The sequence below is a fragment of the Crinia signifera genome, chromosome 4, assembly GCF_055691185.1.
Source record: "Crinia signifera chromosome 4, ASM5569118v1, whole genome shotgun sequence".
Classification (NCBI taxonomy): Eukaryota; Metazoa; Chordata; class Amphibia; order Anura; family Myobatrachidae; genus Crinia; species Crinia signifera.
The window spans coordinates 185,620,180-185,643,119 of record NC_139220.1 but is presented as its reverse complement, the minus strand read 5'-3'; the positions used below and the strand labels follow the sequence as shown (position 1 = coordinate 185,643,119).

Below are 22,940 nucleotides of genomic sequence, written 5' to 3'. Positions count from 1 at the left end.
GGGCTGTGGAAAGGTAATGGTTGGGCTGCTACAAGGAAGGGATAGGGAGGCGGGGAGAGGATTAGGATGCCATCTGAGCCCCAGTCGGGATGCTTGGGTCAGTTTTATGAACAACGGCATACTCACTGTTGGGAACACTGGCCCTTATTCTGATCGGTGCGGATATTCCCGCATGCGGACGGACCGCCGATGTTGATCGTCTGCGCATGTGCAGAGGTCACTCTGCGCATGTGCAGGCGATTTCGCCGCACGGATTCTTTATACGCCGCACAGGGGGCGTAGAGGGGCGTGAGGGGCTACTTATCCTCATTACCCTATGCATACGCCCCCCGTTTCATGGGCGTTCCCATGCAAACGCGGGGCGTATGCATGGTAATGAGGCCGTGACGCGTGGGTACGGGGCGGGCATCTGACATCGCCGGATGTCAGCTGCCCGCCCCCATACATGTTTTCACACGGACAAGTGTCCGTGTGGTCTTGTGTTGCGGGACCTGGTGGAGCGTGCGGCCCTGCATTCGATGTTCGGCGACCATCGAATGCAGGGGCAGCTCCCAAGACGGAGGAGGCGTATCCCCGTCCAATTTCATGCGGATCGCCACATATCCGCGTACGGACGGCAGGTGGCGATCCGTATGGAAGGCGGGGATTCGCCTGCACGGTTGCGGCCGCATATTCTGATCGGGCCGCACCGATCAGAATAAGGGCCACTGTTATGTATCCCAACAAAACTGCTCTATAAAGGCAGACAAAATTAGAGCTGTTTTTTTGGGGGTGACTTGTATTCAGCAATACAAGTGGGGGGTTTTATCACTGCGCTGGAAATGGGGAAAAAAAGCAGCTCAATAATAAATGGATAAATAGACTTTTGGGGATGAGCGCTAATTACAGTAAAAGGAATAGATGTAAGAGATAAAGAAAAGATCAGAAGTATAGAAAAACACCTGAAAAATTAAAAAATGGTTAAAAATAATGATTACAGCTCCTCTGAGCAAATGTGGATTGTCCGTGGAGTGCGTTAACTATCTGTCCCTACCTCTATTGCCGGGATGGAGCGTGGCGGGTTAGGAGGTCCGTGCGCTGCTGCTGGTGGATGCGCCGCACGTCCTTCCCTTTCCTCCGAGAGCTCCGGTGCCAGGACTGTGTGTGGAGCGTTGGAGAGATGTGCGTGCTCAGGTAGATGGAATTTGCCGCACGCTTCTTCTCAGCTCCCGTCAGTTCGAGCGGTCACCTAGTCACGGCAGTTGTTACTTCAGCTCTGATGTAGCGGAGCTTGTTTCTTGAGGTGGGGAACACACTGGGGGGTCCACGGGTAGCCTCTTCTACGCGTTTCGAGCCTTTAGGCTCTTTTTCAAGAATGGCTAAGTTCTGGTCCAATTACGTTTTTTATTTGGAAAATTTCTCAAAAACTTTATTTGTAAAAACAGGATATGGACAATAAAAATGGTGGGAACCTCATGCACCTTAATTAGGCCAGAGGGTTTTGGAATAAAAATTGGATAAAATGGACAAATTGTCTCAAAAAAGATATAAGGTGTTTATAAAAATAAGAAAAAGAGAGAAAAAGAAAAGGAAGAGAATACATGATTTATATGAAAAATAATGGGCTGTAAATTAAATATTTATAAAAATTATAAAAATGCATTTAACTCGAAGTCGATGTTCATGCCTTGCGGAAGTAAAGTTTTCAGTTCATAGATCCATTTGGTTTCTGTTTGTTTGAGAGACTTGATGTAGTCTCCTCCTCTCCAATGTTGATTGACTTTTTTAATTGTCATGAACTGTAGTCCTGATGGGTCTTTGTTGTGGGTTTGTAAAAAATGATTGGACACACTATGAGTTGTGAGTCCTCGTTTAATATTGTACATATGTTCGGAGATTCTGATTTTTAATTGTCTTTTGGTCTGTCCAATATATTGTAGGCCACACGGGCAGCAAAGAAGATAAATAACTCCCTCTGTTTCGCATGAAATATGTTCTTTTATCTTGTATTCTTTTTTAGTGATGTTTGATGAGAAATTAGTGATGGGTTTGGTTGAAATAATATTTCTGTTTTTACATGCTTTGCAATTTAGGCAGTGGTGGAATCCATTTGTTTGTTTCTTTTTTTGCATGTTTGGTTTTATGAAGCTTGCTACTAGTTCTTGGCGTAGATTTCTTGCTTTCTTGTAAATTATTCTCGATTTTTCCGTTAGAATCGGTCTCAGGTCATCATCCAGTTGCAGTATGTGCCAGTTCTTCTTTAGTATGTTTTCAAATATTTGATGTTCACTGTTGAATTGGGTAATGAAATTGAGGTTATTGTCATTCTTGGGTTTTCTTGTTTGATATTTTATTGTATCTTGGCGATTAAGGTTTTTCACAGACTCTAATTGTTTACGTAGTGTGGTTTCCTTGTATCCTTTTTGTATGAATTTATTTGTGAGTTCTTCAGTTTGTTTCAAAAAGGTTCCTTTATCTGTACAATTTCTGCACAGTCTTCTGTACTGTCCCATTGGTATATTTTTAATCCAGTTCCTGTGGTGGTTACTCTGAACTGGAAGGATATTATTTCCATCAACCGGTTTTGTGTATGTCTTTGTACTGATATTTCCTCCTTTAATTGAAATCTCCAGATCCAGGAATACGATTTTTTCTTTACTCGTGACAGTAGTAAATTGAAGATTAAGTTGGTTTGAGTTCAGGTATTCGCAAAAGTCTTTTAGTTCTTCTTCACTCCCTCCCCACACGAAAATAATATCGTCTATAAATCTCTTACATAGTACTATATTCTTTCGGTGGGTGGTGTTAGGCCATATCCAGTCCTCTTCCCATTTGGAAACAAATAAATTGGCATACGATGGGGCGAAGGGGGTCCCCATCGCAGTGCCGCAGGTCTGAATGTAGAATGTTCCATCGTTCCAGAAATAATTATGTTGTAAGATGAATTCTATCCCTTCAATTATGAAATTGATTTTATTGTTTGGTATTGTGGTTTTTGTAAGGTAATGTAAAGTGTGTTCGCAGCCTTCTTTGTGCCGGATGGAAGTGTACAGAGAGGTAACATCACTTGTACATAAAATATATTCCTCTCTCCATTCAAGGTTTTCTAAAAATTTTAGAATATGTATAGTATCTTTGAGGTAGCTGGGTTGGGTTGAGACTAGGGGTTGAAGGAATGAGTCCAGAAAAACTGAAAAATTTGAAGAGATTGAGTTAATGCCGGAAACAATCGGGTGACCTGGTGGGTGTGTGGAGTTTTTATGTACCTTCGGTAAACAATAAAAAGAGGGGATTTCCGGGTGATTGATTTTAATGAATTTGTGTTCATTTTGATTAATGATTCCCAGTAGGAGGGCTTCATCCAGAATAGCTGTGAGTTTTTCTTGAAATGCGATCGTTGGGTCGCCTGGGAGGGTCTGGTATGTGGATGTGTCTGATAGCAGCCTTGTTATTTCTTTTTCATACATGGTCTTATCTTGAATCACAACTCCTCCTCCTTTGTCGGCTGGTTTGATGACAATAGTTTCATCGTCCCTCAAAGTTTTTAGTGCTTTTCTTTCACCTGATGATAGATTGATTTTTTTATTTGTTTTGTTTGGAATATTGTCAATGTCTTTTTCAACAGATTTCTGAAAAGTTTCTACGTGTGCACTTTTGCAGAAGGTGGGGTTGAAGGTTGATTTAGGTTTGAAAGTGGTAGATTCTTGATTATTTGAAAGTTCTGTTAACGTTTGTGATTTTTTTGCAAAAAAATTTTTTAGGTTTAATTTTCTGATGAATTTATGGGTGTCAATGTATAGATTAAATTTGTCCATCTTTGAGTCTGGCGCAAATTTGAGTCCCTTTTGTAGTAGTGCAGTTTCTTCTTGGCACAGTTCTCTTTTACTGAGGTTGAATATCGTGATTTTGTCTTCAATATTGATTTTTCTTTTTATTTTGGATCCACCAAAATAAAAAAACTTTACTTCCGCAAGGCATGAACATCGACTTCGAGTTAAATGCATTTTTATAATTTTTATAATTATTTAATTTACAGCCCATTATTTTTCATATAAATCATGTATTCTCTTCCTTTTCTTTTTCTCTCTTTTTCTTATTTTTATAAACACCTTATATCTTTTTTGAGACAATTTGTCCATTTTATCCAATTTTTATTCCAAAACCCTCTGGCCTAATTAAGGTGCATGAGGTTCCCACCATTTTTATTGTCCATATCCTGTTTTTACAAATAAAGTTTTTGAGAAATTTTCCAAATAAAAAACGTAATTGGACCAGAACTTAGCCATTCTTGAAAAAGAGCCCAAAGGCTCGAACACGTAGAAGAGGCTACCCGTGGACCCCCCAGTGTGTTCCCCACCTCAAGAAACAAGCTCCGCTACATCAGAGCTGAAGTAACAACTGCCGTGACTAGGAGACCGCTCGAACTGACGGGAGCTGAGAAGAAGCGTGCGGCAATTCCATCTACCTGAGCACGCACATCTCTCCAACGCTCCACACACAGTCCTGGCACCGGAGCTCTCGGAGGAAAGGGAAGGACGTGCGGCGCATCCACCAGCAGCAGCGCACGGACCTCCTAACCCGCCACGCTCCATCCCAGCAATAGAGGTAGGGACAGATAGTTAACGCACTCCACGGACAATCCACATTTGCTCAGAGGAGCTGTAATCATTATTTTTAACCAATTTTTATTTTTCAGGTGTTTTTCTATACTTCTGATCTTTTCTTTATCTCTTACATCTATTCCTTTTATTGTAATTAGCGCTCATCCCCAAAAGTCTATTTGTATTCAGCAATGTTCAAAGTAAATTACAAGTACTCAAATACAGCACATTTGCTGCAAATAAACATAAATAACCTTATTTCTCAAAATAGGTAATGTACTGTACATAATTTTCCCCATAAAATAATAATATTCACAATTGATGCAATAGGATGCACACGCAGCTTCTGCTGATGAAAAGGATATGTGGCATGCCTACAGTATATTCTGTGTATAATTGCAATTGTGCTTGCTTACAAAAGTTTATAGTAAAGTGTTCCTGCAACATTAGGGCCAATCCAGGTTTGCTTGGTAGCTGGGAAGATCGCTGCTTACCGAGTGCCTGAGACGCCACCCGCCTGAACACCCGCCACCCTGCATCCACACATTCCCCTTGTTAACATGTGAGGGGATATCTAATATAAACACATCCCCTTGTATGCCTCCGCTGCAGGAGAAATCATTCGATGGTCGCTGACCATCGAATGATTTCTACTGCCATCACAAATATGTCAGTGGAAACTGATTTGATTTATTTGCGAGCACGCAACACGGGGCGTTCAGCTGACGTCCTGTAATGTCAGCCACCCGACCCAGCAGGCATTGGCCCATAAAACGCTGGGCGTTTCCATGGGCTATCCCCATCCCGGCCCCAATGCTATGCAAGTTGCCAAAGCCATTCGCAAAGGGGAGCTGCATATGCACATAATAGACCATGCACAGACGCGGTCCCCAAAACATCAGGATGGGCCGACCTCGCTAAGTAGCGAGTACACTAGAATCACCCCCATTATTTGGTATGCAGACACAGTCACATACAAAGATATGGGACTCAAGATTGAACTCAATGGATGCAAGTCTTAATTCAGCCTTAACTACTATGTAACCATGTAACTATGTGGCATGCCTATATTATGTGTGTGCTTGTAGCTGCATCTGCATATCAAATTACATTTTTGCATACCAAATTGCATCCGATTCACATGGTGATGCAAATATAATGGAATTACGGGGGAAAGGTGCAAAAATGACATGTACAGTGACATATTTTGAGGGATCAAATATGCATTTTGGATTTTTAAGGTTAGAAATTCTGTAATGTTTATTTGTTTCATATGTGGTGAAATGATGTACTTGTAATTGATTTACATCATTGCTGAATATAACTTATGCAAAAAAAACAGCTCTATTTATGTAACATTTTAGAGCTGTTTTGTGTGAGACTTTCTAACTCTGCTCCCGTTATAACCCTGCTTGCAACTGTTAAATTATATGATGCATTCAAATTAGTTTTGATGCTTCCTGGTCAATAAATCCTGTGAGAAGATGGATCTAATTCGCATTCCGAGCATTAAAGACGCACATCATTACATTGTCACGTTCCGGGAAAAAGCCATAAATTGTGCCTATTTCAGACCTGACTGCAGTTCAAATTTGTTCTCAAAATGGCAAAACCATATGCACTGCAATGTGCAGAGAGAGTTAAGTTTGGTTTATTTTTATTTATTGAGTTATTTTATTTCTGTGCAGGGTAAATACTGGCTGCTTTATTTTTACACTACAATTTAGATTTCAGTTTGACACACACAGGCATGTCAGAAAGAAAGCTGGGAGTGTCTGGGAAAATACTAGGCGTGCCTGAGCTTATTAAAGGAGGGTGTGTGACATCAGCTTCAGGACAGATACTCCGTTTCCATTGCACTGCGGAGTAAGTCTCTAGGTGCTATTCGCTCAGCTGGGTGATCGGGTCTGAATTACCTCCATTGTTTCCAGCCTTTGTAACACTGGATTGTGCTTTAGATGGGCCTGGAGCAGGGGAACGCTTTTATGGTCGTCCCCATGAAAACGCTGGACAGACAGGCAGATGCCTGCTCGGGGCAGGCGGCTGACATCATCAGTGATCTGAGGAGAAAATAAAAGTCAGTTTAGACTGACTTTTATTTCTGAAGGCAGAAGAAATCATTCGATGTTCGGCAACCATCGAATGATATCTCCTGCAAGCCGCCGCATCCGAGTGGAGCGAACACATCTCCTTGCATGGCAGTGAAGGGATTCGGTGCCAGGGGGGTGCTAATGTGCTCCCTAAGCAGCGAACGACCGATGCTTAGCGAGCCAACCTGTATTAGGCCCTATGTACAGTAACTTACTCAAATCTACTTTTTGAATGCCAACATTTTTATTTTCCTCACCTTCTTCTGGCACAATATCCTGTTGAGGTAGTTCTTCATAAAACTCTTCATGGGCTTCATCTGAAGGCTCTATTACAGTCTCATAGTCGTCACTGTCTTCCTCTTGAAATCTTGGAGGGGGATCTGGAATGGCTTCATACATCTCTTCTGTGGCTTGCAGGGAAGTTATGTCTTCATAAGTCTGTTCCTCAGTCTGTTCCTCATCCCACAACTCATTTGGAGGGGGTTCAGTAGTCAACATTATACCAGGGAATTTGGGAGGGACAACAGGAGGTAAGTCATAGTCAGAAACCACTGATATCTAGATGAAATGAAGGCAGTAGAAAATGTGAGTATAACATGAAGATCCCATAGTATAGCAACTCTTGAATTTACAAAAAAAAAACGTACTTCTTCTTCAGTAAGTTTTGTAGACACTGGGAAGACACGGGGACTTGGAGTTGGGACAGGGACAGGGACAGGTTGCTTTTGGTGCTGCTCAAGTTCAGATCTCTGTGGTGCCTACAAAACAAAACAAAAAAAGACATTATATAGTTGGTATATATAGTAATCCCAATTCCCTGATTTGTTTACCTACTCTGCAACTGGTTAATGCTATTGGCAATAGAGCAGATATTGTATATCCCTAAGATACTGTATATACTCTATATATCTTATACCCCAAGATACTGTATATTTAATAAAGTGTAGGTTTCTAGAAGTGGAATTTTTGCCCATAGTAAACAGTCAGTTTCTTTAGATGCATCTATTCTCTCTCCTGTGCTACGTCGTGTTACACATAATGCATGTGCTCCGTGTGAAATGGTACCACCGAGCACCTTTGCATGTCATTTTTTCGCAAAGCAATGTGAATAGGATGCAAAAGCATCTCCTGATGAAAATGGTATGTGGCATGACTATATTCTGTATGTGACTGCTGCTGTATCTATATATGGATTGCTACATTAAAGTGCTTTACTGGAAAACACTGTTGTAGCATATTTTTTTCAATGGTATTTTTATTAGAGGTCAACAGGGGTCACAAATTGGTACAGAAATATTATCAAGATGGCCAAGCATATTCAAGCACATAGTCAGCAAACCAACATGAATATGAAGAAAGAATATACATTATCATTTTATAGATGACCATTAACAAGTTGTGTGCAACACCACAAGACCTGGTTTTAGGATAAATTTTGCTAAACAATAAAACACAATTAAAAGAACTAGAGGTCATGGGGGTAACGGGGTTAGGTGGAGGAGGTGAATGGTGTGGCTAGAACCATTCAGAGAAAAGGGAGGAGAAAAGAGCAGGGAAAGGAAAAGAGAAAAACAGAGATAAGGAAGAAGGAAAGAAAGAAAAGTTTTAGATGAAGGGGGAGATGCCCCCAAAAAAGGATAACCAGGGACTTCACATTTTGTCAAAGGATTTAGAGGAATGTCTGATAATACTTGTAATAAATTCCATTCGATGACCTGTCCAGACCCTGGATATGACAGAGGCAAGGTTGGGTGGAAGGGGCTGTTTCCAATCAGCTGCCAGTTGGCAAGTAGCTTCTGAAAGGATGTGTCTGGTCAGTCTATTCTGGTGGTGTGTAGCCTCAGGTATTGGTAATAATAACAGAAAAAAACAGAGAGAGAGTTGAAGGAGAGAGGAAATTAAATTTCTGACCTCGGACCAGAAACTAGTTAGCCTGGGAAAGAAGGAAAGAACGTTCCCTCCAGCCCGCAACCGCACCAGCATCTGTCCGAGGTCTCAGGGAACATTTTTTAGCTAAACTGGAAGGGACTAAGGGCAGATTTATTAAGCTTGGAGAAGAGATAAACTGGAGATAAAGCGGAGAAAAGGTAAAAGGAGATAAAGCCAATCAACTCCCAACTGTCTTTTTCAAACACAGCTGATTGGATGGTGCGTTATCTCCTTTTACCTTTTCTCCACTTTATCTCCAGTTTATCTCTTCTCCAAGCTTAATAATACCCCTTTTAGACCAAAACGCCGTGTCGCACCCGGCTTTTTGGACCCTGGTTGAAGCCGGGTGTGACCCGGCGTTTAGGGGCATTTACACCGGACGGGCTTAAACGCCCGCACCCCCCTCCCGCCCCTTCCCGGCGCTTGAAGATGACAGCGCGATGTCATCTTCAAGCGTCGATCGATGCCTCCGTACCCGGAACGCTGCTGGGGGCAGCCCAGCACTAAGGTAAGCTGCTAGGCTGCCCCCAGTCCCCGCGCGCACCCCCCGCCATCGGACAGGAGGTGAATGGATGCCGCACACAGGCATCCGTTCACCTCCCTCCCCCGCTGCCGCTGCTGTCTGCAGAGTATAGCAGACAGCAGCGCCGGCTGTCAGTGTCAGACTGACAATCCGTCCAACCTGCGGACGCTGCGGTCCGCAGGTTGGACGTTCCCCATTCATCCCCATTCATGTAAATGGGAGCCGGGTCTTCCGACCCGGCGTTCCCATTTACACCGCCCTCTACCCAGGTCCTAGCCGTGTTCTACCCAGGTCAGGACCTGGGTAGAAGTCCCGTGTAAAGGGACACGGCGTTAGGGATTTACACCGCTGAAGATCCGGGTCTGACCCGCCGCTGACCCGGATTTTTCGGCGGTGTAAAAGGGGTATTAATCTGCCCCTCTGTACCATCTGTAGAGAATCTTATAAGCGTTTTCTTTTATTCTAACACAGATGGAACTAGTAGCTGTTTTTTCTCTAATTTCGGTCCAATCCTCAGAGTCAATTGTCTCACCTAAATTTTGTTCCCAGGCTAGTTCATAGGGGTCACGAGCAGGCTGGGAGGAAAGAGATAGTTCTGAGTAAAGGAAGGAGATGAGGCCAGCAGTGGAAGACTGGTGTAGAGAGAGGGATTCAAATAGTGTTAAAGGGCGGGATGTTAGGCGGGAGCCTACAGTGCTCTGAAAGTTTCTAATCTGTAGGTATTGAAAAACATGTTTTGTGGGAATATTTAGTTTGGCTTGGAGATGGGAAAAAAAGGGGGAACCAGAGATCAGGGGTTAAATTGTTCAGATATCTCACTCCCCCTTTCAACCAAGGTAAAGAAGCTTGTGGTTTCAGACCAGGGGTGACGTCTCTAGAATTAAATAAGGGTATGATTGGTGTTGGGAAGTTGTAGCATTTCTTATGCAGATTCAGCCACAATTGTACACAGAATGCACCATTTCCCCAGTAGTGATTTGTGCTCTTGCATGCAGATGCAGCCGCAGTTGAACACAGAATGCGACATTTTGTGGGGGAGTTGTGCTCACCAGAGCAGAAAGTATTAAAGGAATGGCCGCAGCATGAACGGTGTGTACTTGGGGACACACTGCACCCATTATAAATACACCAGTGTGCCCCCTAGTATTTGCATAAAAAAGAAGCATAATAGTGTACATAGTAAATGCATTATCTTATTTGGACAAAATATAATAATGTAATGAAGAATAAAAAAAGAAATAATAGTTTCATGTGTTGCAGATGTGCCCATACATCTAGCCTCCTACATCTAGCTGCCATGACATATTGTGACCAAGTGTTTTAGGGGAGGGTGTGTGATGTCTGCTCTGGCTCTGATAAATCTGTATTCAGTGTAGCCACCAAGTAAGTCCAGGGCTATGCGGTGCTTGCGATGAGTGGTGACCAGTGAAAAAAATCAATTGCTGGTGAGCATCTCGAATGGATTGGATTGTACATATTCACTCAGCTGCGAATATTTCGCTAGCAGTACACAACTATTTAAACAGCGAGTACATTCAATTTTGCAATGCGGGATTTCTAGCTTTGCGGCAGGCCACTGCAGCGATCAGGTATGAATTAGGCCCACAATAGAGTTGAAAGCTGACAACTGTACACCTACAACTGATCTTGATACCAAAGCTGAGTTACCGTGGCGATGTATGATGTAATCCAGTCACATGTTAAGCCTACTGAGGTGATTAATCTCAACCTGCCTGCATATTACCACTGATACCTATATTTCTAGCTATGTATTATGTATCGCTTTAGCATATATCTCTTTACATCTAACATGTATTTTTATATAATGTCAAATAAGTTTTCTTCACATTGTAAGATGTCATATCATCAGATACAGATGACAACTGAAAGAACTATACCAAGCAGTGACATTAATATCAAAGGCTGTTAATGATATAAGCCAGATGCCATCTATATCATTTTCTATCTTTCTATCTATCTACAGTGCCAGACTGCCCACCAGGGAATGTAGTGGAAGGTGCCCATGGTTAATGGCATGACCAGATCCTAGGGGGTGTGGCCATACACCACAGAGCGATCCAATCACAATTCTCTTGCCGTTTTATACAGGGCGGGTTTTCTTTTTGTCTGGGGATGGCTATCTACTTGCAGTCATCTGCAACTTTGAATATAAGTGATTAGGTCTAAATCTGGTCATTAGCAATATGCTGTAGCAATATGCTGTATTTTAAATGTTATATTCACACAAGAAAACATTAGATCTGTTACCGAACCACTAGCTTTGATTAATAAGAGGGTAAATCTTGGTATAGTTTGTATAGAGAAAAAAAGCATATGCCCTCCTCCAATGTTTGAATTAGTGAATTAGCTATTTGATACACTTTTTTGGCAGCACACTGCAAAATGTTTGGACAGAGCCTGACAGAAGCCTTGAATAAAACTTCCATAGCTCCTTATTGCTTTCTCCAGTTGTATGTTTCACATACAGATGTAGCCGGGCTCATCTTTGCAGGGGATGGCGATTCTAACGCAATCCCCCACCAGCGGCCGGCTACCGCCAAGGGTGCTTGCGTGCCCCGTGGCAACGGAGCTTGGCAGGGGTCCCTGCAGCTTCCCCCGCCTACACCGCTGGTCCCCCTCACCGCCCCGACCTCCTCGCCGCCCCGACCCTCTCCGAACTGGGTAGCGTCTCCCTGAAGCGGAGACGGGCAGGGAGACGCTGCCCAGCCGCCGCGATACTGGGACGCAGGTGCGACGCACACTCGTCCCAGTCTCTATTGCCGGCACTCACCAGTGAAAGGGACCTGGTGAGGGCCGGCCAAGGATGGCAGCGGCTCCATCTGTACCATGTTTTAAATATTTTGCCATAGGCTCTTTTATCGTGTCCTTGCTGTTATAGGTCACTCACATAGGCGCCGAACCTGTGGGTGCTCAAGGGCTTGAGCACCCACATAAATCCATGAGCACCCACGGGCAGCCTGAATCATGCTGCTAGGCCGCGCGTCCGTCCGTCCGTCTGTACGTTTCCTCCTCCCATGGCGATCCGCCCTGGTTCCCTCATATACAGCAGCGCAGCTATGGCGGGAGAGCAGGACTTAAAAAAAAACAAAAAAACGCCAATACAAATGAATGGGAAGCCATTCATTGGCTGAGACTCAGCCAATGAATGGCTATCCATTCATTTGTATGGGCGTTTTTTTTTAAGTCCTGCTTTCCCGCCGCAGCGGCACGGCCGCCTGCATTGCCGGGTGGTTGAGGAGCCGGGGCAGGGTGTCCTGCTGTGCCGGGCGGGTGGGGGGATAAGCTGCTGCTAGATAGACTGAGGACTAGAGCCTAGTGGAAAGGGGGAGTGGTTTGCGCTGTGCTGGACGAGGTCATGCTGTACTGGGCTGGGGGGACGAGGGGAGAACAGCGCATGGAGCCTCCTGTTTGCTTTGAGAGGAGACCGGAACACTGACATGGAAGGTGGGTGCCCACACCATCACTGGGACAGCTGACAGATGTGGACGCACATGCCAGGCTTTCCAGCCCATAGTGGGTGACTGCTGTGAGATTGAGGGTCCGGCCTGGAGAACAAAGTCCTGCTGGCTTCTGAAGCTTCTCTCTGGTGAGCTGGGCTTCATGCAGCAGCAATATTACTATACTGTAATAATAAGTTAAAAAATAATTATTTAGTGTTTTTTTTAGTACAGTATGTGTTTGTCTCAGCTATACAAATGTAATGTTTGCTGCAAATTACTGACTCCCAGGATGCTGACAGCATCCCATATATAACAGGCATTATGGTGTGTGTGTGGCATAATGTGTAATGGGCATTACTGTGTTTAATATAACGTGTAATGGGCATTACAGTGTGTGGCATAACATGTAATAGGCATTATGGCATGTGGTATACTATGTAATGGATGTGCAACGTGTAATCGCCATTATGAAATATTTTGATGTGCGCCTTCGGCACACACTGCCCATGTTATCCCTACTTTAGAAAAAAATTGCGTCCTGGCATAACAAGTAATGGGCATAATGTGTAATGGGCTTCACGGTGTGTGGCATATATGTAATGGGCATTATGGCATGTGGTATACTATGTAATGGGTGTGATGTGTAATCAGCATTATGTTAATTTTTCCTAAAGTGCCCAGGAGGAGATAGTGGGGGCCTTGACAAAGGTCTGGGGGCAGACCGAAACGTTGGCCCCTGGCCCACTGTCATGCACATTGCACTTTATGTTTGTGAACTGCTGAAGATGGATTAAAAAGAAAGAAAAAATATTTATCCATATATGAAGCCTGGTGAGTGTCCTCATTTTCTCTCGTAAGATATATATATATATATATATATATATATATATATATATATTTGTATATATACACAGTACCTCCAGCAATTCCCTGCCTCACCTCTTTTAGTTTTTCCTCTCTTTCCATCTTCTCTCTTTTCTGCCGCCTTGCTCTCTCTTCTTCCGCTTTCAGTCGGTTCTCTTCCTCTGCTGTCTTAGCCATGTTCTCAAAACGAGACCGAAGATTCTGAGCTCCACTTGTCACTGAAACAGGCATGAAATGTATTACTGATAGCAGGTACCAATGTTATTCCCACAACATTAGCCATCCCACCCCCCCATAGAGCTAGCACCACAATACATGTCTCCCACATTAATGCCTGGTTCATTTATTAACATTATTTTATTATTATTTTTACTAATTATTGACTATTTTTGTTTTAGTAACCAGGTCACAGTGACATATCCCATACTTATAATGGAAAATGCAATCTGGGCAAATTTGCCAATTTCTCTTTGATCCATCCTGGTGATACAGCTCAACCATGGGATATAGTAGGGTCAGTAGGAGCCAAGCACATATGCAATGACTTTGAGAGGCAGGCTCCTCCCTCACTGCATCCTGGAAACTACCGTTTCGTTTTAGGTGCCCACCGGAGTGGGTGCGTATGCTGTGGGCTGCTGTCAGCAGCCGTTTTAGAGAGAGTTTAGAGTTTTTTTATTTTACTTTAGCTAGTGCAGGTTTCAGTATAAAGTTTCTGGGGGAAGCTTTTTATACACTGTTTGCAGCGCTGCAGGGGCTGATGGAGGCGCTGCCTGTCAGCTCCCTGTGAGCTGGGTAGAATTCATGCTTTCTACCTGCTCTGCGCTCTGACCCCCAGATTGGAAAGGGGGGTTTCCTGGGCCCTGGGGGACCTGAAGCCGGCCCTCAGTTATTGAGGGGTCTTGGGCGGCAGAACCCCGCTATGGCACCGCCATTTACAAGGGCTTGCCGGTTCATATTCAAATGGAGGACACGCTGGCTACAGGAGCCTGGCTTAGCTAGGCAGTCCCAAGTGATCCCCAGAGGAGGGGGAAGCACTGGGGAACAGAGGACTCAGTGATAGGAGCGGCTGAAGGGGGTAGAGCGTCAATTAGTGTTGTCTCCTCGCTGAAACAGGGACTCTTCCTTGCTGTAGTTTTAGCGCCTTTCTCTTCCACTGCAGAGCTGAACAGGGCTGTGCTTGCTGAGCAAAGAAAACTAAAGTGTGAGTTTCCTCTGGCAGATTCCGCCCGGTGATCGCTGAATCATGTCCAACAGCAGCGGTGCAGATAAATTACTGGGATACTTTATTCTGTATAAACACCTGACATTTTGCACTGTGAGCTGTATTATTATTATTATGGTGGAGAAGTGTGATATTGCTGTTGGTAAAGGGGGGGATGCTGCCATGGTATTAGACTGCAGATTTCGCAGAGTCAGATTAACTAGTGAACAGTTGGGCCAGGGGGATTTGTGCCCCACTTGTGAAGCTGTACCCAGTGGCGCTCCGGTCCAAAGGGCAGAGCAACCAGAGCCTGCGTGGGCAGCTGGTTGGTGAGGGCTCTTAATAGGCAAAAGGTGGATTTATCTGCATCTCTTAGACTGTCTTCCTATTCACAACCCTCCCAGGGTTAACTTCCCCCTCCCCTTGCACAAGGTGTGCATAAGATGTCTGACTATATGGAGCAGTTCCCAAAAGTGCCTGCAGCTGCTTCTGCAAGGCATCCTTTATCTGAGTGTTCTCTCCTCGCTGTAGGATCAGATGAGGAAGAAGGGGAATGTGTTGCTGAGTCTATTTGATGCCAGCAAGAGGTTGTGGACCTCACTGTCCCAGGGGTGGAAGATTTAATTTTGGCAGTGCGCCAGGCTTTAAATTTGGCAGAGGCTGACAAAGTTCAGCAGGAAGGCGTATTTAAAAGGCCAAGGAAGTCTGTGGTTACTTTTCCTACAGTATGTCTGACCTCCTGGTTGAGGCCCGGAAGACCAAGGACAAGAGGGTGGCTATGCCAAAGAGATATGAGGCTTTGTATCCCATGCCGGAGGATCATGTTAAATTTAGTAGATGCACCTGTGGCCCGCCTATACAAGACCACGGCACTCCCAGTCCAAGCCTGAAGATAAGTCCTCCGCATGATGGGTGGCGGACTCCCCATTCTGGGTGGGGGGTCGCCTCCTGCTCTTCCAAGAAGTCTGGTTCGGCTCCACCCAGGATCAATGGGTAAGAACCATTGTATCTCATGATTACAAATTCAACTTGAAGGTAGATCCTCCAAAGCAGTTTATTCCCTCACCAAAGGAAGCGGAGAGGAGAACAGCCCTGTTAGGGGCAGTGTCCTCGCTGGTTCTCAATGGGGTGGTTACTCCAGTTCCGACACAAGAAAGGAAAAAGGGATTTTATTCCTCTCTGTTTCTGGTTCCCAAACCAGACAGGTCCTTCCGACCCATCTTGAACCTGAAATCCCTGAACAAGCATTTGTGGGTAGATCACTTAAAGATGGAATCTCTTTGATCATTCCTGTTCAATATGGAGTCAGGGGAATTTTTGGCGGCAGTAGATATTCAAGATGCCTATCTACACATACCCATTCTGAAGGAACATCAATCTCTCCTGAGATTCTCTGTGGGCTCACAGCATTGGCAGTTTCAGGCTCTACCTTTTGGGCTGGCAACAGCTCCAAGGGTATTTACCAAAGTGATGGCTGTCATGGCAGCGTCCCTCAGATTAAAGGGAATTGTAATTATTCCATATCTCGACGACCTTCTGTTCAAGATGGAGTCGGCTGAATTGTTACAGGAACACATCAAGGTGGCCCTGACGTTTTTTTAGGAGCATGGTTGGATCATAAATTTCAGAAAGTTTCACCTGGTGCCGTCCCAGAGACTGCAGTTTCTGGGCGTGATTTTGTACACTCATCTCCATCGGGTGTTCCTGCCAGAGGAAAAGGCCAGGGCAGTTCAAAGATTGACAGAGCAGATCCTCAAAGAATCTGGTCCATCTGTCTGGATTTGCCTAAAGTTTTTGGGTAAGATGGTGGCCACGTTCGAGACACTGCAGAATGCAAGATTTCATTCCAGGGTGTACCAGTGGAACATTCTGATTTCTTGGTCGGGGAATACTGACACCATGAGGACAGAAAGAATCTCTTTGTCTCAGGAGTCGAGGGAGTCCCTGTTGTGGTGGATGGACATGGACTCTCTGCAGATGGGCAGATCTTTCTTGACTTGGGACTGGCTTTGGGGTTTATGGTCACAGTCGGAAACTCTTCTGCCGATCAATATTTTGGAGCTCAGGGCAGTTCTGAGGGCCCTTTTGCAAGTGGAGTCTGTGTGATACAGGGTTCTCCATTGAGAATTCAGTAAGACAATGCCACAACGGTGGCATACCTGAACCATCAAGGAGGTACTTGCAGCAAGTTGGCAATGCGAAAGACATCTCGGATATTCAATTGGGTGGAGTCCCATGTCCCAGCGTGGTCAGCAGTGTTCATTCTGGGGATCTGGAATGTGAAGGTGGACTTCCTTAAGAAGATTGGAATTGCTGGAAGGGGAGTGGGCTTTACACCCGGAGGTGTTCAAGGATATCACGAGGCGCTGGGGGATTTCGGATGTGGACTTGATGGCCTCTTGACACAACTGTCAAGTCCCCCTGTTTGTTCCTGGGCCAGGAATCCGAGGGCGTGGGCTACGGACGCCATGACAGTGGCTTGGACATTCAGCTTGGCCTACATATTTCCACCTTTACAAAGCTGGCAAGGGTTCTCAAGAAAATTCATCTTAAAGGGTTGCAGGTGATCCTAGTGGCCCCAGACTGGCCCAGGAGGTCCTGGTATTCGGACATTCTCAGATTATCAGTAGCACCTCCATGGCACCTTCCACTTCGGCCAGATCTGCTTCGGTAAGGTCTGTTTCTTCATCAGGACCTACCGCAACTAAATTTGACAGCGTGGCTTTTGAAATCTCCTTGTTAATTTTTTTTCTGATGGAGTAAATCAAACTATGATGAAGGCCAGAAAGGCTGTTTCTTAAAAAAATTACCACAGAGTATGGAAAATATAGATCAGGTGGTGTGAGCGACAAAACGTGCATACGTCTAGATTCAAGCTAGCTAGAGTTCTGCACTTTCTTCAAGATGGGTTTTCTGCAGGATTGAGTCTTCCATCTCTAAAGGTCCAGCTGTCTGCACTTTTATTTAATTTTTTCAGAAAAGGATAGCTTTTTTTACCTGAGGTCCAGTGCTTTCTTCAGGGGGCGGTGCATATTAGACCCCATATTGTCATCCAGTAGCTCCTTGGGACTTGTCCTTGGTGCTATCAGTGTTGGAGAAGCCTTCTTTTGAACCCTAATGTTCAGCGGATCTAAAGTTTTTGTCTTGGAAGCTTACCTTTTTGCTGGCAATAGCTTCAGCCAGGAGAGTGTCGGAATTGGGAGCCTTGTGATATAAGGCTCCTTTCCTAATCTTTCATGAGGATAGAGCTGTTCTGCGAACAGTTCCAAAATTCTTACCAAAAGTGGTCTCTAGTTTCCATTTAAACCAGGAGATTGTGCTTCCAGTGTTTTTCCCTCCTGAGGAGACCAGACATAGGGACAAGTTGATACTTTTGGATGTGGTTCGCGCTTTGCGTGTGTATTTGGACAGAGTGAAGTCTTTTCGGAAGACGGATACCTTGCTGATGCTATATGATGTACATAAGAAAGGGTGGCCGGCCTCTAAGCAGACTATCATGAGATGGTTGAGGTCGGTCATTGCTTATGCCTACACTAAGGTTGGTCGTCCAGTGTAAATGCCCATACCATGAGGTCGTTTGCCTCTTCCTGGACGGTGCGCTATGGGGTTTCAGCAGAGCAGTTGTGCAGGGCTGCCACCTGCTCCTCTGTTCACACATTTACCAAATTTTACAGGTTTCATGAGTTCGTGTCGGAGGATGCTTCATTTGGGCGGGAAGGGATGAGAACTGCAGGCCTGAGCATACTCTCCCAAAGGACCGGCTCTTGAACGTCCCATGGTTGAGCTGTGTCACCAGGATGGATGAAAGAGAAAAGGTGATTTTTGTAAGAACTTACCATTCAAATCCCTTTCTTTGAGTCCATCCTGGTGACACAGCGATCCCTCCCTTTACGCTCAGGTAATGTTATACTGTTTTCTGCTGCATTTCACGAAACCTGGTTAATTATGTTTGATCGTGCATATTAATATGTTCAATGTACTGAGTATTGTATCCTAGTGGGCTTTTGAAGTTGAACTGAAGTTTCCAGGATGCAGTGAGGGAGGAGCCTGCCTCTCTCAAAGTCATAGCATAAGTGCTTGGCTCCTATGGACCCTACTACATCCCATGGTTGACCTGTGTCACCAGGATGGACTCAGAGAAAGGGATTCGAACGTTAAGTTCTTACAAAAATCCCCCCCCCCCACAAAATTCATATTGGCCTCCTCAGGGTCCAGTGATTGGTACTCCAGTGAGGACGGGCTTCTAGACTTCAGTACTCCCTGCTGCTCCTGTGACCCCTGGTATGGTAAAGTGATGCTGCAAGGTGGCAGCTCACTTTAAAGTGCCAGGGGTCAGAGAAGGAGGAATCCCCAATAGTGCCTCGGAGACTTATGGCAAGTAGACTTTCTAGCAAGCTCTGTCCCTGTATGCAATAATTAATACTTCCCTGCCATGTATTCAATTATCGCATTGCAGGTTGGGCCGATATTATCACATTACATTATTAAAGACTCTGAGGATGCAGATAAATCAGCCCCACTCCTAATACTTTATTTCAGTTTAAGAAATGAAGTGTTCAATGCCAACATATGTATTTTTGTTTTTATTATAATTATATTCAAATATACAGTATAGATGCAAGTAATAAAATATATTAATTACAATGTAATGCCAGAAACTAGACAAGAATGTACTGTATGTATCTTACATTTTAGCATGCAAGTACCTGCAACTTGACCTGCAAAGCATCCCTCCCAACTGTCCTGATTTTTGTGACAGGCAGCACTCACCAGGCGCAGCACTCCCAAGCACTCCATGGAGGTCACTTCCCCTCACAGCGCTGCAGGAACAGTCGAGCTGGGGCACCAGGGGCAGTAGAAGCTGCACTTCTAGGAGCTTAATTGACAGGGGCTGCTGTGATTTGACAGCAGCTGGATCTGCTGTCCAATTTCAGCAGCCCCTGTCAATGAAGCACTTCAGTAGTGCCACTTTTACCATTATTTAATTGGCTTTTTTTTATCCCTTTCCCCCGGTGATTCATCCCTTTACACTTACCAGTGGGAAGCACCGCTTATCAGTGCCTCCCAAACTAATTTAAATTTTATAAATTACTACCAAAAACATACAGAAAATACTTATGACACAGAATATGTGTCATAGGTATATTCTTTGTATTATTTGAAACAAAATTACAGGGGAAGCACTGCCTCCCCTGACTGCACGTCCCTGCTCAACGGGGCAGAATGACATGGCCTTAGCAGGGATGGACTAAGGCTGCTGCTGCCAGAGAAAAAGGAAGAGGAGATGCTGCTGTGGTTGTTTGTCATGTTAAGGTGCCCATACACGCTGCGATTTTAGCATGTGTTTTGAACTTTTAAAGTTCAAAACACATCGCATCGGCTTAAATCGTGCAGTGTACCTGCAGGGATACGATGCGCGTCCCCACGGATACAATATTGTAAAGCACAAAAAGTATCTGCAGGCAGTACTTTTTGTGCTTCATTGAATAGCATCGCATCAGTTTTGGAGTACATGTGATGTCCATTAGTAACTATTAACTTTAAAAAAAGAGGCTGAAATCGCATTGCATCACACCCACAAAGTACAATACATTGCATCGCATTGCATCCACTTCAAGTGCCAAAATTGCATGGCAGCTTGAAGTTCAAAACACACAGCACACAAAATCTGTGCGTGTATGGGCACCTTCAGACTTAGTGGTGTGTGTTTGTAAATATGCTGGGTGAGTTAGGGTTAGGCTGTACGTGGGGGTGTAAGCATTAGGCTGCAGGTCGCGTCAGTGTGTTAGATCGCTAACCGCAGGGTGAGGAAGTGCGTCAGTGTGAAAGAGCATGATCATTTAAATTATATATATATATATATATATATATATATATATTTAAAGACTTACTGGCTTCCAGAGGTTGTGTTTTCTCATATGCAGAACTGGGTGATTCAATCTCTCCAAATCCTGCTGCAGACTGTGTGAAAGAATTGAGAGACGGTCACTAGGACAGCATTATCACAGTTATCCCCCAGAGGTTAAGTGTTGTATGTCTTTAAATGTACTGATTTACTGATTTACAAATCCATATCTTTCCAATATCATAACTGTCACTTGTGTAGTTTATACAGTATATTAGTTGTTTATACTTACATAGCGGTTACTATCTTAGCTTTATTTAGAAACCATGGGCTCATTCATTTAGGTATGGATACAAACCCCTTTTTTCCCCCAGTTGTTAAATAAGTGTTTATGTAGGCAAAATTTAGTTGGTAAGACAGCAGCAGCAGTACATATACCCCTACTTCTGCAGAGTGCACAGTAAAGGTCCATACACAATTGGCAATTTTCACCCATTTGAGCGATTTTTCCCCGGGGTGGACAGCTTTCCATAGCGAGATTTTAGGGAAAGCCAACCACTGCCTCGCTCATCTGCTGGCAATACCAGTAGATGAGCGGCCGGGTCAGCGGTGATGCGTGAGCACACACCAGCGTTCACCGGTGATCGCTGCCCCATACACACTGGGTGGCTTTAAAGCTGAAAGCCGTTCAAACGAGTAAACAGAGCTGCTTTCAGCTGAAAGTCACCCACTGTATATGGCCTTTACTTATCATATTTCGGCAGTAGGGGTGATGTAAAGTCTAGAATTACTGTACAGCCTCAGAGCACTGAGGTCAAGTCCCTAACTGTGTGGAGTTTGTGCTTGCATGGGTGTCCTCCCACAATCCCACAATATACTGGTGCACTAGGTTAATTGTCTCCCAATAAATATTAACCTTATTGTGTGCATGTGCATGTGTTTAGGGCAGACTAGATGGGCCAAGTGGTTCGCATCTGACATCACAATATGTAAGATCTATGTTATAGAAACATAAAAATTTGACAGCAGACACATTTTCTCTACACAGTGTCACTTTCTGTAATAATATTTACTGTATAGCTAGCTGCCACACTTACCTTGTCCACGCGGTCAGTCTGTACACCATAACGCCCACCAAACCCTTTGGCATAATCTGCATTAGTAAAAAAACTAAGAAAGTTAAACTGATCATGGTGGCCAGTGTAGCATAAAAACACATATGTTAGTCATATGTGGTTTTTGGAAGATATACAGTACTAGTTTAATTGAACTTCATTAATCATTAAACAGCATATGATTCCATAATAGACAAATACAATTAAATCAGACAAAAAAAGCATTAGTATGACGATCAGCTAATCCATAAAAGTACAGTAATCCTAGCCTACAGTATGCAACAGAAGATACATTATAAAACCCCAGTGATGTCAGAAGAGATATGGCACTTACTCCATGGGTCGCAACAGCTGTATCATGTCCAACATGGCCATTTACAGGTATAGACAAATTGGACAATAAGCCTGTCATTTGACTCGTGTGTGTGTGTGTCCACATTTGGCTGGGCACACTCCTACACTAACGGGAATCATGGCATCAGGGCGATTAACTTATACATTAACTGATGTAATGAACGAGCAGTGGGTTACACATAACATCTTTTGGTTGTACATGGCTTTAAAGTATGCATTCAATTGCTGTGTTATACTCCTATTACTGAGTCATTCCATTGCTGTTCAGTCAGTCCAGGTCAATATTCAATGTGTGTGGCTTAATTGCTCTATATCATGTTAAGCAACAATGTTTAAGTATAATTATATTATATTGTGTGTGTGGCCAACATTAAGTATTTTACAGAACACTACACTATAGAATGGTAATGACTCAAGGGAAGAAACCTTGGAAAGGGATAAGCGAAGAAGCTGCCCATGCAACCAATCATCTATAAAATGACAGTTAGAAGCTGATGGTTGCTATGGACTACATTCTCCACTTTATCGTTCTCCAGTATTTCATCTGTCCTTACTGTAAAATTTTGGATAGTTGTCCCCAACACCCTTGGTACGACTCCCACAGAAATGAGAGAATCCTGGGTCAGAATTGTGGGGGTGGAGTTAAAATGATGTGAATCACAGTAATTGTTGCCTTGCTCTCTTCCTGGAGGACTCGATATACATGGGATTTGCTGTCATAGGACCTAATACCATGGACACCCTGCCCTGCCCCTTAAAGCCCCCAGCTGCTTCTCCCCTGCCAGGGAAGAGCATTAAAATATCAGCAAGTATGACTGAGAAGGATCCAGGTGTGTCTTTGTTATTGGGGCAAAGCAGGCGGTGGCTACTAACAGGGAACCCCAGGGCTCCAAAGTGGACTTGGTTGACTCTGCTCTTCTCATATTAGAAAATAATATGCGTCTCTTTTATAGGTTAGATGGAGGCACACCAATAAAG

At 44.1% G+C, this 22,940-nt stretch overlaps 1 protein-coding gene across 1 annotated transcript in view; it reads right to left on the bottom strand.

Moving 5' to 3' along the window:
- Positions 1 to 22,940, bottom strand: part of LOC146074741 (hematopoietic lineage cell-specific protein-like) — a 67,508-nt gene that overhangs the window by 4,093 nt on the left and 40,475 nt on the right. Inside the window, exons 10-14 of the mRNA XM_083183184.1 lie at positions 21,591 to 21,646; positions 20,540 to 20,609; positions 13,523 to 13,665; positions 7,318 to 7,428; positions 6,928 to 7,228 (exon numbers count right to left, since the gene is read on the bottom strand). Coding sequence (XP_083039310.1) covers positions 6,928 to 7,228; positions 7,318 to 7,428; positions 13,523 to 13,665; positions 20,540 to 20,609; positions 21,591 to 21,646 — 681 coding nt within the window. The remainder of the gene's footprint in view (positions 1 to 6,927; positions 7,229 to 7,317; positions 7,429 to 13,522; positions 13,666 to 20,539; positions 20,610 to 21,590; positions 21,647 to 22,940) is intronic.